Below are 18,097 nucleotides of genomic sequence, written 5' to 3'. Positions count from 1 at the left end.
TTCTATACTATTAATCTGTATTCACTATCTCCCTGAATATCTCATGTTCAACCCCCTGAATATACAGGATCTGGTTCACATATCCAGTCACTATCTATTGTAGCGTATACCTCTGCAGCAGAATTTTCACATTAGTCATCCAGTAAGCTAACAATCAGCCATTTGATGTTTGTGTAATAGACATGGAGATGATTCATCTAGATATCCACTTCAAGGGAGGAGTTGTCCCAGCTTCTTAAAGTGCTGTCAGCAAGCATTATCCACCTGTCAGTTACTTCCATGTTTCACTCAGGTGCAGAAACCTGACTTGCTAAGGAATAGGCCCTTTATGTGGTGAACATATCCAGTGATTGACCTCAGTGGAGTGATAAAAACACTGTCATTTCAACTCATTATGGAACTCTTTGATAGGCAATATGATTCAGAATTTCATTTAGAGTTAACTGTGGTTTTGTTAACCTGCATAGCAATTCAACTTCTCTAGGTCAACTCTACTTCCTCTCTCACTTCCACAGGTATTGATCCCTAAAAAATAGACTAAACTCCATTTCAGAATCTACTTCCAAAGAGTTCAACCTGTGACATATAGAGCCAAATTCTTCCAAGCAAGCAGGTAATAATGTTTCAGAGGTCACTCATTCGCTCTCTGGCTAGGAATGAAGACCCTACCACTCTTTCTAGATGGAACACAGACAGACTACCTAGCAGAAAATGACAGTTCAGTTATTAAAGCTCTCATCAGAAGTAAATTAAGATAGTATACTGGTAGAAAAGAATGAAGAAGTTGGAGTGATTATCAGATATTTTATAAAGAGGAAATAATAACTATGAAATCATTGAAAAATGATAGCTATTGCTAAGTATTATTTATATATGTGTGTGTATACACAATAGACAAGTATGTAGAATCCAAGTGTGAAAGTCAGAGGCTTCCCTGAAAGTTTAAAAACAGAATCTCATTTCCTGAGCAAGAGGGCATAGGAAGCTAAGGCTCAGACCCAAGAATGAATAATCAGTGGCCAAGCTCCAAGGGAGATTAAAAGGTTTCCTAAGGTTGGTGTGTATACCAAAGCCAGAACACTAGTGAAGGAAAAAAAGATAGAGCTTTATACACTGAATGTAGATATTTGAGAGGAGCCCCCCCCCCAAGTTTTGAACCTTCAAACGTTTGTGAATGCTTGAAGCCTATAAAAGTAGCTTACTCCACCCTATTAAGAACTTATAAGTTCTCCTTGCACAAGGATGATGTAAAGGACTTTCTCCCACACGGCAGCATGCAGCACAGTCTTTCACTGTCTCCCCTCCTGGCCACTAGGTGAATTACTAAAGCTAACATTCAGCATAATCCATAATTAGGGCCATTCTATCCCCTAAACGGGGCAAAACTGAAATATATCCCATAGAAGTGGCCAGATCTTGCCAACATGAGCCAGAGGAGTACACATAGGACAGATTTCTTAGGGTCCTAGTTCAAAGAAGTCAAAATATTAGGTGAGATAGGGAAAATATTGATTTGTCAGTATTTTCATAAGCTACAGGGCTTATCACATTGATAAGGATCCTAGGAAATGACATTAACTCACTACCAGAATTGTTTGTAGAAACATGAAAAAATGGCCATAATTGCTATGGCAGATAGTTGAAGAAAGAGTTAAAAAGTTCTGGGACATGGCTGAAACTTGGGTGAATCAGGTGAGGTGTTTGGGGGTACAAAACTAAGGACACACTTATTCAACTCTGAGAATAAGTGCCTTTTTAAATTTTATGCCTTAAACCATTATTCTCAAGAAAGCACAGACCATCAAGGTTGTTGCAAGTGCAGAGTGAGTACTTATATGATCCTGATAAATTTTGTACCTTAGGAATTTCTCTATCTTTATCTTAATCTTTACCCAGGAAAATGAGTGTTTGGAGTATACTACTTAAAATTGTAAAATGCATTGGATGATTATGTTCCACAGAAACACCTGGAAGATAGAAAATTTGCCAAGACCATTAGGAATGCACTAGTGAGAGGGGCACTAGCATCACTACAAAGCCTAGTGGTGGCTCTCCCTTGACGATCAGGGCTGATGGTAGGAGAGCCCATTACAAAGTTAAGCTAACTGACAGTAATGAGGATGAACAATGAGAACTTCAAACAGTAGAAGTCATTTAGTGGCATTCAACTGCCCAGAGCCAGATAGATGAAGTTTATATAATGATTTTGTAATGAGTAGCAGTGTCAGAGTAATAGCCAAGGAAGGGAGTCTGTCCCACAGAAACTTAGGGTTAGAGTTAATAAAACATTGTGCTCCTAAGGACAAAATAGGAGGACAGCCAGCAAGGGTTGTACCACAAGAAGATATCAACAGTCGAATACTAGGGGAATGAGGACTGTTGTGTCAATAACAAAGTCATGATCCCTTGCCCATTCCTAAATATGGTCCAGTTTTCAGATCAAAATCTATTCTTAGAAGAGAGGGTCAGGTTCTCCAGAGGAAAGATTCAGCAAAAATCATAACAAATATTTTTTGGTAAAGATTCTTCCAAACAGCATTTAAAGGGACCACTAGCCATGCACTCAGATAACTGTAAGCTATGGAAAAAGGATTTCCATGGAGGAGAACTGGGCATAGGGTTGAATTTGACATTGATACTTGGAGACAAAGGGTTATCATGCCTCCCAGCAAGAATGTAGGCAAAACTCACTCTGTAACAGATGGAACCTAAGGTTCGATATACTGAGAATTTCCTGAATTCCATTCACTGATTGTTTCTCTTAGTCCCTGCTTGTGCAAATTGGGGCTGCTATATTTAATGATTGGTGCACCCCACTCATTGGGCCATTATCTTGTGGGGTAAGAGCTATAAAATTATGGAAAACCAAGTGGAAACTTTCAAAACTGTCCCTTCTTCCTACAAGATACTAAATGCATCCTTAGGGGATGGTGGAAACTAGCACTGTCCTTAATGATCAGTTTACAAGGATGATGGTATCAGTCTTAGCTCTATTTAACCAGTTTCACCTACAGAAATCCAGTGAATTCTGGAAAATATCAGTATAATCCCACAACCTCAACCAAGTAGTAACTTCAGTTGCATCCCTTCTTCTGAATGTATTATCTTTGCTGTAACAGACTAACATTAACTCAGGAACATGGTGTGTGGCCACTGATTTAGGAAATGTGTACTTCTCTATCACTATCAGAAAAGCAAATCAAGAGGATCAGAAATAGTTCACATTCACACAGAAAAAGCAAAATATACATTTGCTATTTTGCTTCAGGGTATGTTAACTTATCTGTCATCTCTTGCATTATAATTCAAGATCAGAGCCATTTAAACAACCCATAGAATAGTGCATTGATAACTACATTGGTGATATCATACTAAAAGGACAAATGGACAAAAACTAGCATACCGAAAGCCTATGAACTTTCAGGAGCTTGTCACGTCAATTATATATTTAGGGGACTAGGGAGCATGCTGAAACACCCTCTCTGAAGTGAAAGAAAAAAAAATAATACATTTTGTATTTCCTACCATGATGAAAGAAGCTCCATCCTTTATAGGCTTTCTTTTCTTTCTTTCTTTTTTTTTTTTTGGTTCTGGAAGCATCATTTTCAAAGTTTGGTAATAATGCTGTGGTCCATTATATTGTTAGACTGAAGGTTGCTAGCTCAAGTGGGGACAAGAATTAGAATGCAACCTGCAGCAGTTCCAAGATTCCACACAAAAGCCCTTACCACTGGACTACATGACTCAGCATTACTCAGCAGACTCAATGGTATTAGACAGGCTTATCCATGCCATGTTGAGTATATGGGTAATTCCATAGGAAAGAAAAATAGAGGCTCTTGGGGATGTAGAACAAGGCTATTAAATCTGCGAGAAAGAATCATTTTCCCTTTGCAAAACAATATCTGATTTGGTAGGGACAAGAGCCCTGAAAACAGGACATGAAATTACCATGCATCCAGAACTTTTCTCATCCTGAGCTGAGTTCTGTCATACCCACCAACTGATATGGTCAGGTGAGCCCAGAAGAATTCCATCCTAAGATGGAAGTGGTATAGCTAAGATTGAAGAGGGGCAAGACCAGAGCACATAAGTAAGCTACATGAGCAAGTAGTTCACACACTATGGCATTTGCCATTGTTTCATTAGTGCCCTTCCCTCTCAGTTCAGTTCAGTCATTTGTGTCCGACTCTCTGCGGCCTCATGGACTGAAGCACGCCAGGCTTCCCTGTCCATCACCAACTCCTAGAGCTTGCTCAAACTCATGTCCATCGAGTCAGTGATGCCATCCAGCCATCTCATCCCCTCCCTCTCAGCACACTCATTTCCACATTTGGAATTACTTGCAATATGCTGAGAGAGAGTAAAATGGTTAGAGTTTGGTTTACAGATGTGTCAACTTGATATAAAAATGCTTTAAATGGCAATAGCAAGGAGAATCATTCCAAATGAGCAAAGCCTCTGGAGGTGTGCTTGAAGATCCATGTTTATAAAACGATAAATGGCCTGAGGTTAGAATAGATTTAGACTCATGGATCATGGCAAATAACATGGCTAACTAGTCAGAGGCTTGGAAGGAGGAAGATTGCAAGATCAGGATCTAGGAGGTCTAAGGTGTATACATGTAGATACAGGTAGGGGAGGACATGAAAAAAGAATAGTTTTGTATCTGAAGTGGTAAAGAATCCACCTGCTAAGGTAGGAGAAAGAAGTTTGATCTCTGGTTCAGGAAGATCCCCTGGAGTAGGAAATGGCACTCCAGTATTCTTGCCTGGAAAATACCATGGAAAGAGGAGCCTGGTAGGCTGTAGTCCATTGGATTGCAAAGAGTCAAACATGACTGAGTGACTGAGCATGAGCATGAAAGAGAATATACCACAAAAGAGGCACTAAAGAACCAGTATACAAAGTGATTTCGACAGCTGACTCAGGTCAACTTTTGTTATCAGCCACTTTAGTGCTGGCATAATGGTCACATGAATGGAAGATCCACAGTGGAGGGGATGGAGGCTACACATGAGCCCACTGGGGTAGGCTTCTATTTATTAAGGGTTATTTAGCTACTGTTACTCTCAAATATTCAACCAGCCAGCAGCAGAGTCCAAAGATGCGCCTGCAATTAGTCATTATTCCTCAATGACACCAATTGGCATTTTGATGTCATATGCACAAAATTACATCCCTTACATTACAGAAAGATCAGAGATTAGTTCTAACAAATATTGACTTATATTACAGGTATATGTTTGCCTTTACTTCTCAGTGAGTACCACTGTCCACCGGTTTACTGAATATCTGATCCATTGTGACCCATTGGCATAGGATTACACATACTATCATGTGTGATCAGAGAACCCCATTTATAACAATGAAGTGGCAGGAGTGGGACTATGGCCATGTGAGACACTAGTAATATCATATACTACATTATCCAGAAACTGAAAGCCTTGTAAGAGTTTTGAAACAAACTGCTAAGGGCACAGATAAAATGACAGCTTTGGAACAATACTCTACAAAGACGGAACACCATGATATAGTCATTGAATCTAAGAACTTTGTATGACACATTGATGTCCAAAATAATAAAATACATGGATCTGAGACCCAAGGTGTGGAAGCAAAATTTGTCCTACATACCATCAGTTGCAATGAACTATAGGGAAAATGTGTACTTATCATTACCAGAATTCTAGGTTCTGCTGTGTACTAATCATTGAAGGATGAACACTTTGATGGAGAACACGGCAAAAGTCCTTTGAAGAGTGACTACTACCTGGACACTTTGGGAGCCATAAGTCAAGTAGAGGGGCTTCCCTAGTGGCTCAGACAGTAAAGATTATGCCTGCAATGCAGGAAACCCAGGTTCTATCCCTGGATTGGGAAGATCTCCTGGAGGAGGAAATGGTAACCCACTCCATTATTCTTTCCTGGAGAATTCCATGGGCAGAGCAGCCTGGCAGGCTACAATCCATGGGGTCACAAAGAGTCAGACATGAGTGAGTGACTAACAGAAACAAGACAAGTAGAGGTATCAATATTTTGACAAGAGGAATTGATTTTTATCAGAAGGAGATATGGCTGCTGATAAGCAATGGCAACAGATAGGAGTATGTATGGCCTTCACATAATCAATTAAAGTGACCTGTTGTATTTCCTTGCCCATTATGACAGTAAGTGAAAAAATACGGTTATACTGACCTGAGAAGAACACCAGAGGCTCAGACCCATTAGAGACGAGGATTTATGTCACACCACTAATCCACTGAGACCAACAAAGGTGGCAAATAAACATGAGAGAAATTTATAATGATTATTAGAAAAGGAAGATGATACATATCTGTTCTGGCCGTGAGAGCAACTGCAACAACAGAAGCTATTGGTTTGCCCTACTAATTTTCCTCTTCTAAGTTTTTATCAGAAAGATACATCTTCTAGAATCCCAGAGGAGTTGTTTCCAAAAACTATATGAAGAAATGAATCTAGTGGCACAGGTGTTGGTCTAGCATGATTCAGATTCCCCTTCAAGGAAGGACTTGTTACCTCAGCTACTAGGAATGATGTCAGCAATTTCTGTTAGAACCTTCCAGGTTTGCCTCAGCTGCAGAGAGACACATCATCCAATAAAGTACTCTCATGCGATGGCCCTTATTTTTATCACTTGTCACAGTGGGTTTATAAAGGCTCAACCATCTTGGCCCATTGTGGGGTATTCTGAAACGTAATTTAATTTCTATAGTTTTTCATGCATTTTCTAAGGCTTTGTGGGGGGGGCTGAATTTTATAGTGAAACTCACATTTCTTTGCTAAATTTAATCTTAAATATTTAACATTTTGTATGCCATTGTTAATGGAATTTCTTGCATAATTTCTGTTTCAGAATGTTTATTATTAATGTACAGAAATATAATTTCTATTTGCATACTCATGATATATTCCAAAACTTTGCTATATTAGTTTATTAGTCCTATTAGTTTTTTTTTTTTTTCCTACTCTGGATTTCATGGAATTTTCTTTATACAAGGTTATGTTCTTTTGTGAGTAAAGATATTTTTACTTATTTATTTCCCAATAAGTATACTTTTAATTTTATTTTCTTCTCTGACCTCCCTGGATAGAACTTTGACCACAGTGTTGAATTGAAATGGTGAGAGTGGACAATGTTGTTTTTTTGCACTTATCTTGGGAGGAAAGCTGTCAGGTTTTCATCATTAAGTATGATTTTAGCTATGGAATTTTTGTAGATACTCTATTAGTTTGAGAAAGTCCCCTTGTATTCCTAATATGTTGAGTGTTTTCAGCATGAATGATAGTTATATTTTTATTGAATGTCTATTTGCATATCTATTGGGTTAGTTGCTTTTTAAAGTATATATATATATATATATATTTAATACAGAGTGTTGTATATTAAGTAAGTTAAGTTCAATTAAGTTCAGTCACCAAGTTGTGTCAGATTCTTTATGACCCTATGGACTGCAGTATGCCAGGCTTCTCTCTCCATTACCAACTCCCAGAGCTTGTTCAAACACTTGTCCATCAAGCTGGGGATGTCGTCAAACTATCACCTCCTATGTTGTCCCTTCTCCTGCATTCAATATTTACCAGCATCAGGGTGTTTTCCAGTGAATCACTTCTTTACATCAGGTGGCCAAAGTAATAGTTTCAGCTTCAGCATCAGTCCTTCCAAAGAATATTCAGGACTGATTTCCATTAGGATTGACTGGCTTGCATTCCAAGGAACTCTCAAGAATCTTCACCAAAACCACAGAACAAAAGCATCAATTCTTTGGCGCTCAGCTTTTTTATGGTCCTACTATCACATCCATACATGACTAATAGAAAAACTGTACTTTTGACTAGACGAACCTTTTTTGGCAAAGTAATGTCTCTGCTTTTTTAATATGCTGTCTAGGTTTGTCATAGGTTTTCTTCCAAGGAGCAAGCACCTTTTAATTTCATGGCTGCAGTCACCATCTACTGTGATTTTGGAGCTAAAATGAGTAAAGTCAGTCACTGTTTCCATTATTTTCCCATCTATTTGCGCTGAGATGATGGGGTTTGATGCCATGTTCTTCATTTTTTGAATGCTGAGTTACCAGTCAGAATTTTCACCCTCTTCTTTCGCTTTCACCAAAAGACTCCTTAGTTCCTCTTCACTTTCTGCCATAAGGGTGGTATCATCTGCATATATGAGGTTACTTATATTTCTTCTGGCAATCTGGACTCCAGCATGTGCTTCATCCAGCCTGGCATTGCACATGATGTACTCTGCATATAAGTTAGATAAGCAGGGTGACAATATACAACCTTGACATCCTCCTTTCCCAATTTGGAACCAGTCTGTTGTTCCATGTCTAGTTCTAACTGTTGTTTCTTGACCTGCATACAAATTTCTAAGGTGCCATTAAGGTGGTCTGGTATTCCCATCTCCTTAAGAATTTTTCACAGTATTTTGTAATCTACAGAGTCAAAGGCTTCAGTGTAGCCAATAAAGCAAAAGTTTCTGGAACTCAATTGCTTTTTCTATAATCCAATGGATGTTGGCAATTTGATCTCTGGTTCCTCTGCTTTCTCTAAATCCAGCTTGAACATGTGCAAGTTCTTGGTCCACATACTGTTGAAGCCTTGCTTGGAGACTTTTGGGCGTTACTTGGCTAGGGTTGAGATGAGTGCAATTGTGTGGTAGTCTGAACATTCTTTGGCATGGCCTTTCTTTGGGACTGGAATGAAAACTGACCTTTTCCAAGTCCTGTAGCCACTACCAAGTTTTCCAAATTTGCTGGCATATTGAGTGCACCACTTTCACAGCATCATTTTTTAGGATTTGAAGTAGCTCAACTGGAATTCCATCACCTCCAATAGCTTTGTTTGTAGTGATGCTTCCTAAGGCCCACTTGACTTCAGACTCCAGGATGTCTGACTCTAGGTGAGTGATCACACCTTCATGGTTATCTGCATCATTAAGATCTTTTTAATATAGTTATTCCATGTATTCTTGCCACCTCTTCTTAATATCTTCTGCTTCTTTTAGTTCCATACTGTGTGTGTTATTTATTGGACCATCTTTGCATGAAATGTTCCTTTGGTATCTCTATTTTTCTTGAATAAATCTCTAGTTTTTCCCATTCTATTGTTTTGCTCTATTTCTTTGCACTGATCACTAAGGAAGACTTTCTTATCTCTCCTTGCTATTCTTTGAAACTCTGCATTCAGATGGGTATATCTTTCCTTTTTTCCTTTTCCTTTAGCTTCTCTTCTTTTCTCAGTTATTTGTAAGGCCTCCTCAGACAACCATCTTGCCTTTTTGCATTTCTTTTCCTTGGTGATGGTCTTGATCACTGCCTCCTATACAATGTCACAAACCTCCATTCATAGTTCTTCAGGCATTCTGTCTGTCAGATCTAATCCCTTGAATCTGTTTGTCACTCCCACTGCACTGTATAGTCGGAAGGGATTTGGTTTAGGTCATACCTGCATGGTCTAGAGGTTTCCCCTACTTTTTTCAAATCTGAATTTGGCAATAAGAAGTTCATGGTCTGAGTCACAGTCAGCTCCCAGTCTTATTTCTGCTGACTGTATTGAACTTCTTCATCTTCAGCTGTAAAGAATATAATCTATCTGATTTACAAATGTGTAGAGCCATCTTTTGTGTTGTTGGAAGAGGGTGATTGCTATGACCAGTGTGTTCTCTTGGCAAGACATTGTTAGCCTTTGCCCTACTTCATTTTGTACAACAAGGCCATACTTGCCTGTTATTCCAGGTATCTCTTGACTTCCTACTTTTGCATTTCAGTCCCTTATGATGAATAGGAGATCTTTTTCCGGTGTTAGTTCTAGAAGGTCTTGTAGGTCATCATAGAACCCTTCACCTTCAACTTCTTCAGCATTAGTCATTGGGGCATAAACTTGGATTACTAGATATTGAATGGTTTGCCTTGGAAATGAACAGAGATCATTCTGTCATTTTTGAGATTGCATGCAAGTACTGCATTTGAGACTTTTGCTGACTCTTAGGGGTACTCCATTTCTTCTAAGTGATTCTTGCCCACAGTAGTTGATATAATGGTCATCTGAATTAAACTTGCCTAATCCAACCCATTTTAGTTCACTGATTCCTAAAATGTCGATGTTCACTCTTGCCATCTCCTGTTTGACCACTTCCAATTTACCTTGATTCATGGACCTAACATCCCAGGTTCCTATGCAATATTGCTCTTTAGAGCATCAAACTTTGCTTCCATCACCAGTCACATCCAAAACTGAGTGTTTTGTGTTTTTTTTTTTTTTTCACTTTGATCTGTCCCTTCATTATTTCTCGAGTTATTTATCCACTGTTCCCATTAGCATATTGTGCACCTTCCCACCAGGGAATTCATCTTTCAGTGTCATATGTTTTTGCCTTTTCAGACTGTTCATGGGGTTCTCAAGGTAAGAATACTGTAGTGGTTTGCCATTCCCTTCTCTAGTGGACCACATTTTGTCAGAACTCTCTACCATGACCTGTCCATCTTGGTTGGCCCTACATGGCATGACACATAGTTTTTGTCTGAAAGGTATGAAAAGGCAAACAGCAAACAATAAGTAAAGTAGTCTGTCCAAAACCACATAGATAGTGTCAGGGCCTTGACTGCAATATATATTCTATATTATAACACAGTGTTCTTTATGACCTCATCTAAAGCAACCTCCTGTTAGCAGTAATAATACTAAAAATGACAGTTAATTTCCCTGGGCAATTTTCATGTATCTTATATATCTTAATACTTTTCATATATTGATTCGCATCATTCTCACAACCCAATTAAATATATATTACCATTATCCTCAGGTTACATTTGGCAAAATTTATACACAAAAGTTTTAAGTTACTTGCTCAGTCTAGCATTTTGAGTAATAGAATTAGAATTCAAATCACATTATATGTGCCTTTAGCTACTACACCAGGCTGAGAATATGCTAAAATTCAATAGGTACTCTGAATGTTTTTTTCATTTTTAGTAAGTATAGAAAAAGAGGTGCATAGAACATTCCTCCTTTTGAAAATAAAATAGTTTTAGTGTATTTAAATCTTCTCAATTATTTAATAATGAAATCTAATGAAGTTTATAGAGAATTTCATAAATTTCTATGATCATAGAAAATGTGTTTGTACTATCTATTTCAGCATCCTGAAAATATACAGCATTACATAATGGTACTTGATAGAGGATTTATCTTCGAGGAGCCACTGACAATTTATGGTTAATAGAAATAAAGTGATGTTACAGTTATCTCTAAAAAGTGAGAAGATTTTTAACTAATGTAAAGTTCAGATCTTGTATCAAGACTATGAAGATAGGAATTAGCTGTGTGAAACAAGTAACTATGTTTTGCCTATTGGTCATTTGTGAGTAAAAATTAGACTAAAACAATAGGCTGATCTGAAAATATTTGGTAGAAATTAATATATATAAGAACTCTGCTTTTTTCAAGCTACTCTCTGAGGTTGGCAAATATAATGTAATGTAAGATTATTCCTACTACTCCAATCAATTGATCATTAAATTGTTTTTAAAAGTTTGCTGTATATTTAGAAAGTTGTGTTTTTGTTTTTGCTATATCCTGGGAATAAGTTCTTGCTTCCATTCCTATCCTAAGTGCATACCTTCCTGGAATGATTGAATCAATGTGGATAACAAAATTGCAGGAAAATAAAAAATGCTGTTTATCGTAGATTCCAAAGACCCCTGTGCTGTATCCAACCACAGTTTTATATATAGTAAGATAAATCAATTGAAATTATTTACATTTTCCCTGCCTAGAAATTTTATTTTTTTTCAAGAAATTTTAAAAACACCATATATTTAGACAAATATACTTGTAAATCATGAAGGAACTATAGCAACCTTTGTGCCATTTAGTAGTTTTATTAGGCATTAGGTTTTCTGGCTGTAGCATTTGAGATAGCAGATTGGGAATCTGAGTGGAATTTTCTACCTGTTAATTAGAAACATAATCCGGATATTAAAACATAATAGTTGTCAATTTCCATTTCATTGGCAAAAATGCAAATTACTATATAAAAATATATAAATTACTAAATATATAGTCATTTTCATACATATATTGAAATGTTTTTGCTGAACCCAAAAGACACTGGGATTCTTGGCCTCCTGAAGAGAATTCAGTCTGGGGCCAGAGACGAGGCTTGATTGCTCAGAGCTTTTGTGTAATAAAGTTTTATTAAAGTATAAAAGAGATAGAGAAAGCTTCTGACATAGACATCAGAAGGGGGCAGAAAGAGTAACTGCTTGCTAGTGTTAGCAATGGAGCTCTATACCTTTTAATTAATTATTACAGTGAATCAAAATAATGTCTGCTGGTTGTAAAGACCTTACTAGCCCCACTACCATAATTTACATTCTAAGATAACAGGATTAGCTGGAAGATTTTTTCCAGAAACTATCCTCAAGCAGGATACATTATTATTATATAATCCTAAGGAATGCTCAGTTCAGTTCAGTTCAGTCATTCAGTTGTGTCCAACTCTTTGCGACCCCATGAATCGCAGCACGCCAGGCCTCCCTGTCCATCACCAACTCCCAGAGTTTACTCAAACTCATGCCCATCAAGTCGGTGATGGCATCCAGCCATCTCATCCTCTGTCATCCCCTTCTCCTCCTGCCCCTAATCCCTCCCAGCATCAGGGTCTTTTTCAATGAGCCAACTCGTCACACGAGGTGGCCAAAGTACTGGAGTTTCAGCTTCAGCATCAGTCCTTCCAATGGACACCCAGGACAGATCGCCTTTAGGATGGACTGGTTGGATCTCCTTGCAGTCCAAGGGACTCTATATAGTAATGTTAAATCAAAACTTAATTCCTGAATTGAAGTTTATTTCCTAAAGTGCTTTATATTTTATATGAATCTAAATTCTATTTATTAAGAGTTTATGTTTTATATAAGTTAAGTAAACAGGGTGACAATATGCAGCCTTGTCATACTCATTTCCCAATTTGGAACCAGTCACATCTGCATGTTCAGTTCTAGCTGTTGCTTCTAGACCCACATACATGTTTCTCAGGAGACACGTAATGTGGTCTGGTATTCCCATCTCTTTAAGAATTTTCCACAGTTTGTTGTGATCCACACAGTCAACGGATTTTGTATAGTCAATGAAGCAGAAGTAGATGCTTTCCTGGAATATTCTTTCTTTCTGTATGATCCATTGAATGTTGGCAACTTGATCTCTGGTTACTCTGCCTTTTCTAAATCTATCATGTACATCTGGAAGTTCTTGGTTCATGTACTATTGAAGAGTATTTTTGAAGGATAAGTGAATCTGCTATGATTCTTTTCTCATGCTTCGTGAGATTTTCACATCAGTATTATGCCAGATTTAATAAGAATTAGAAAGCATTTCCTTTACATTCTTTTAATGGGAAATCTTAAATATTTAAGCTGTAAGATCCATAAGTCTTATTGGGGATGCTTCTGTGATATTACCTTTTATGTGTTATTTCTTCCTTGCTTTTTGGTCCATTTATTTTTTGTAAGATACATCAGTTCAGTTCAGTTCAGTTGTTCTGCTGCTGCTGCTGCTGTCTCTTCAGCCATGTCCGACTCTGTGTGACCCCATAGATGGCAACCCACTAGGCTCCCCCATCCCTGGGATTCTCCAGGCAAGAATACTGGATTGGGTTGCCACTTCATTCTCCAATGCATGAAAGTGAAAAGATAAAGTGAAGGCGCTCAGTCGTGTCCGACTCTTAGCGACCCCATGGACTGCAGCACACCAGGTTTCCCTGTCCACCACCAACTCCCGGAGATTACTCAAACTCATGCCCATCGAGCCAGTGATGCCATCCAACCATCACATCCTCTGTTAGCCCCTTCTCCTCCCGCCTTCAATCTTTCCCAGCATCAGGGTCTTTACTAGTGAGTCAGTTTTTCGCATCAGGTGGCCAGAGTATTGGAGTTTCAGCTTCAACATCAGTCCTTGCAATGAATATTCAGGAATGATTTCCTTTAGGATAGATTGGTTGGATCTCCTTGAAGTTCAAGGGACTCTCAAGAGTCTTCTCCAACACCACAGTTCAAAATTATCAATTCTTTGCTGCTCAGCTTTCTTTATAGTCCAACTGTCACATCCATACATGACTACTGGAAAAACCATATATATATATATATATATATATATATATATATATATATATATATATATATATATATTAGTTGTTGTTGTTGTTTAGTTGCTAAGTCAAGTCAGACGTTTTTGGGATCCAGTGAACTGTAGCCCACCAATCTCCTCTGTCCATGGGATTTCTCAGGCAAGAACACTGGAGTAGGTTGTTGTTTCCTTCTCCAGGGTATCTTACCAACCCAGGGATTGAACCTGTGACTCTTGCATGGGCAGACAGATTCTTTATCACTGAATCACCAGGAAGCCCACATATAAGTGTGTTCTATGTGCTGTGCTTAGTCACTCAGTCATGTCTGACTCTTTGCGACCCCATGAACTACAGAGTCCATGAAATTATCCAGGCCAGAATACTGGAGTGGGTAGCCTTTCCCTTCTCCAAATGAAAGTGAAAGTCACTCAGTCGTGTCTGACTCTTTGGACCCCATGGACTTTACAGTCCATAGAATTCTCCAGGCCAGAATACTAGAGTGGGTAGCCTTTCCCTCCTCCAGGGGATCTTCCCAACCCAGCGATTGAACCCAGGTCTCTCACATTGTAGGAGGATTCTTCACCAGTTGTGCAGAAATCATATGCAACAATATGTAAAAGACCTCAGTCTTGTCATAGTCTTACATAATTTGAGAATTTGGATGCATATTCTAGCATAATACAATGTCAATTCATTACACAATCATAAGAAGTCACTTTTCAGAGTCATATGGACATAAATCAATGCCTATAAATATACAAAACTAATTGTTTCCCATAAAATCCCATCGTGTTTATATAAAAAGAAATAATAAATGAAGCTAAAATTTCACAGAAACTAGATAATTTGAGCTCCTTAGAAACTTTAAATAAATAAGTGGAAGCAATCCACCTTTTTCATAGAGATGTGATCAATTCATATTTTGTATCATCAAAAACTTGAAAAAAAGAAAATATATCTTCTATTCATTCAAGTTGTTGCAATGTGAAACAAAGAGGCATTTGTATCAAAATTGGTAGATTTATTCTCAGTTTTTCACCTCTTTCCAGATTTTTCTATGTTTCTATATCTGTTATTAAAGGAAAAAACAAGGTCCAAATTTATTGTGGATAATTTGAACCACTATGATATTCCTGTTTAGAGGAACTAATAAAGGAGTCATTAAAATTAAAGACCTAGATCACTGATAATAAGTCACGTGATTTAAGTGTGTACAATGTGGGCAATCGTTCAGCATAAATCTGAATCCCAGAAATATAAAGAGCATATAGAAGCAACAAGTGAGGGATGGTAAGGTATTAGAAACTGTGTTGACAGAAAAGAGTAGTCTCAGTGAACATGGGTCATAACTGTATTGCTGGGAAATAATTATAGGAAGTGAGTTCTCACTATGAATGGAAAATCTAATCTTCTGTGTTCCTGTAGCCCAAAAGACCAATGGAAGTAGTAGCACTCTCTTCTATAGTAATCCAAGAAAGACTTTCACTTGTAGCCAGCATATATGCTGCTGCTGCTGCTAAGTCGCTTCGGTCGTGTCCGACTTTGTGTGACCCCATAGACGGCAGACCACCAGGCGCCTCCATTGCTGGGATTCTCCAGGCAAGAACAATGGAGTGGGTTGCCATTTCCTTCTCCAATGCATGAAAGTGAAAAGTGAAAGTGAAGTCGTTCAGTCATTTCCGACTCTTCACGACCCCATGGACTGCAGCCTACCAAGCTCCTCCATTCATGGGATTTTCCAGGCAAGAGTGCTGGAGTGGGGTGTCGTTGCTGTCTCCGAGTCAACATATTTACTTAGTGGTTATTGGGAGCTTTGTTAAGACAACCATTAGAATTGATTGTGTACCTCAATAGGTCTCCCTAACAGCAAATTTTAAGCCATGAAAGTGAGCACTAATAAGGTTACCAATAGTCAAAGGATCAAGCAGACAATGTTTTGATGTCCAGCTCAGTGACAGCAAATAAGAATTCTTAAGGTTAAAAGGATATTGTCTCTATCAAATAGAAACTGTGTACAACATATGATGCTTAAGATAGCCAGGAGTTTCCCCTGAAAAGTTTCTAAAATTAAGAATAAGTAATACCATACCTATCTTTGATAAGTCAGAGTTCATGATTGTCCTGTAAGTGGGTGAGAGTGTTACTGAAAGAGCTGATCCTTGTTTTATCTATCTGCAGTTAAAATTTAGAATTTACAGACTATCTTCATCTAATTTGGGAGAGGTGATTGCAGTGTATGTAAAATATTAAATATTTAAATAATCTAAGCCTGTGATCCCCATTACTTCTTACATCCTATCTTGTTCCATATTTACAAAATAAAAAATAAATAAATAAATAAAAAGAATCCCTGAATTTCTGACTGATTCTTCAAAGAGAACCATCACACATTTGGGCAAAAGAGAGTTCATTAGTTAGCAGTAACTGGTGACAGCAACAGAGAAATAAAATTCTTCAGAGCTGTATAAACTGATGGGTTGAAAACAAGTGCATTTTGATCTATAAGAACAAAGGAAACAGAAAACAGTAAGTGGAGGGAGGGCAGCATCAGGGGCTGAAAGGATGTGACATCACAAAGCCAACTGGCTCAACAGTGTTAGCAACTCTGTTAATCAGTCTAGGAAGCAAAAGGTGAGACTTTCTCTTGGCGACCTAGCCATGCTTTCTTCACTGGCTTTCCCATTCCTACATTAGAGCTAGGTCGGCCATCCTTGGCTCCTTGTATAATGAAGACAGGCCTCTAGAACATGGAGGCTGCTGAAGAAAGTCCAGTGGAGACCCAAAGCCTGGGTCAGGGCACCTAAATGGAGTCAAATAGTCATAGTGTTAGAGATGAGGTTCTTGTCTCACAAAAGGGCAAAAGGAAGAGGAAAGAGTACTTGCCAACTGAATTGGTGAAGATCCTCCATGTCTGGCTGTATGAGCACCGGTTTAAAGCCTATCCTCCAAAGGTAGAGAAGTGTATGCTGACGGAGCAGATAAGTTTGTTTTTTCTGCAGTTTTCTAACTGGTTCATCAATGCCCACAGATGCATTCTTCTGGAAATGCTTCTACAGGATATAAGTGACCCCGACCTGATTACCATGTACCACCAGAAAGGCAATGCTGACGATGTAACCCACCAACAGAGTGGCTATCCATCTATTGATGCCAAGTCAGGGCTCAGAGCTGCAGACAAGATAAAATGTCTGTCCCTGAACCCCTCGCTGATGATCCAGGGATCAGGGAAACTGCCAAATCTAGAGTTGGTCCCAGGCCAGAGGCTCACCCCTAAGGCCCAGATAAATGAAAAGGTTGTGATTTTCACCAGTGGGCCCTTGCTTATACCTTCTCCCAAACCTGTGGTGACAGTGGAATACAAGGACTTCAGCAGCTTCCAGCTGCTGGTCGATGCAGCTGTACAAAAGTCTGCTGAACTGGAGCTACAGAAAAAAGAGTCCAACCCATGATTTCCCACATCTCAAAAAATCCCAGGTAGTCAGTCCCTTTTCTACCTTGGTAGATCCATTTATGCTCCCAGAACTAATTTGTAGTTTTGCTTTTATAGAGACATCTTCCCTTCTAGAGGTTTTATGAGAACTGTCACTAGCTAGTGGGACCCAGTTCTGCTAGGTAGTTCAGTGTTGCGAGATAGAAGAACTTGTCATCATGATTAACACTACAGCAAGTATCTCCGCCCTTTCAATTACTTCCCCGTCGATGTAAGGACTTCAGACAATCAGACCAATACATCAGAGACTAGACACAGTGCTAGGACTTCAGAGAAGAATGTTTTGGCTTTTCTAATCAGACTTTTTGGTACCAGAGATGCTGCAGATACCAAGTTACCCCTCTTTCCCTGTATCTCTATAACTTTCCTTATTAGCCTGAATAATGGAAAGGAAAGATTCTATAATAAAGATGTAGCAGCACAGGCCTCATTTTAATGTTGGAGTTTTTGTAAAATTT

The 18,097-nt window shown here is 38.5% G+C and overlaps 1 protein-coding gene across 1 annotated transcript; it reads left to right on the top strand.

Annotated features, from left to right (window-relative positions):
- Nucleotides 1-16,953: 16,953 nt before the first annotated feature.
- TGIF2LX (TGFB induced factor homeobox 2 like X-linked) lies at nt 16,954-17,598 on the top strand. Its single transcript, XM_065916791.1, has one exon. The coding sequence runs from the start codon at nt 16,954-16,956 to the stop codon at nt 17,596-17,598; it is 645 nt and encodes a 214-aa protein (XP_065772863.1).
- The last annotated feature ends 499 nt before the right edge of the window (nt 17,599-18,097 follow it).

The sequence above is a fragment of the Muntiacus reevesi genome, chromosome X (assembly GCF_963930625.1).
Source record: "Muntiacus reevesi chromosome X, mMunRee1.1, whole genome shotgun sequence".
Classification (NCBI taxonomy): Eukaryota; Metazoa; Chordata; class Mammalia; order Artiodactyla; family Cervidae; genus Muntiacus; species Muntiacus reevesi.
This window is presented reverse-complemented; position numbering and strand designations above follow the sequence as displayed.

Bases quoted from the DNA above. Each gene is read 5' to 3' on its own strand.
- TGIF2LX (XM_065916791.1), top strand. From the start codon at position 16,954: ATGGAGTCAAATAGTCATAGTGTTAGAGATGAGGTTCTTGTCTCACAA.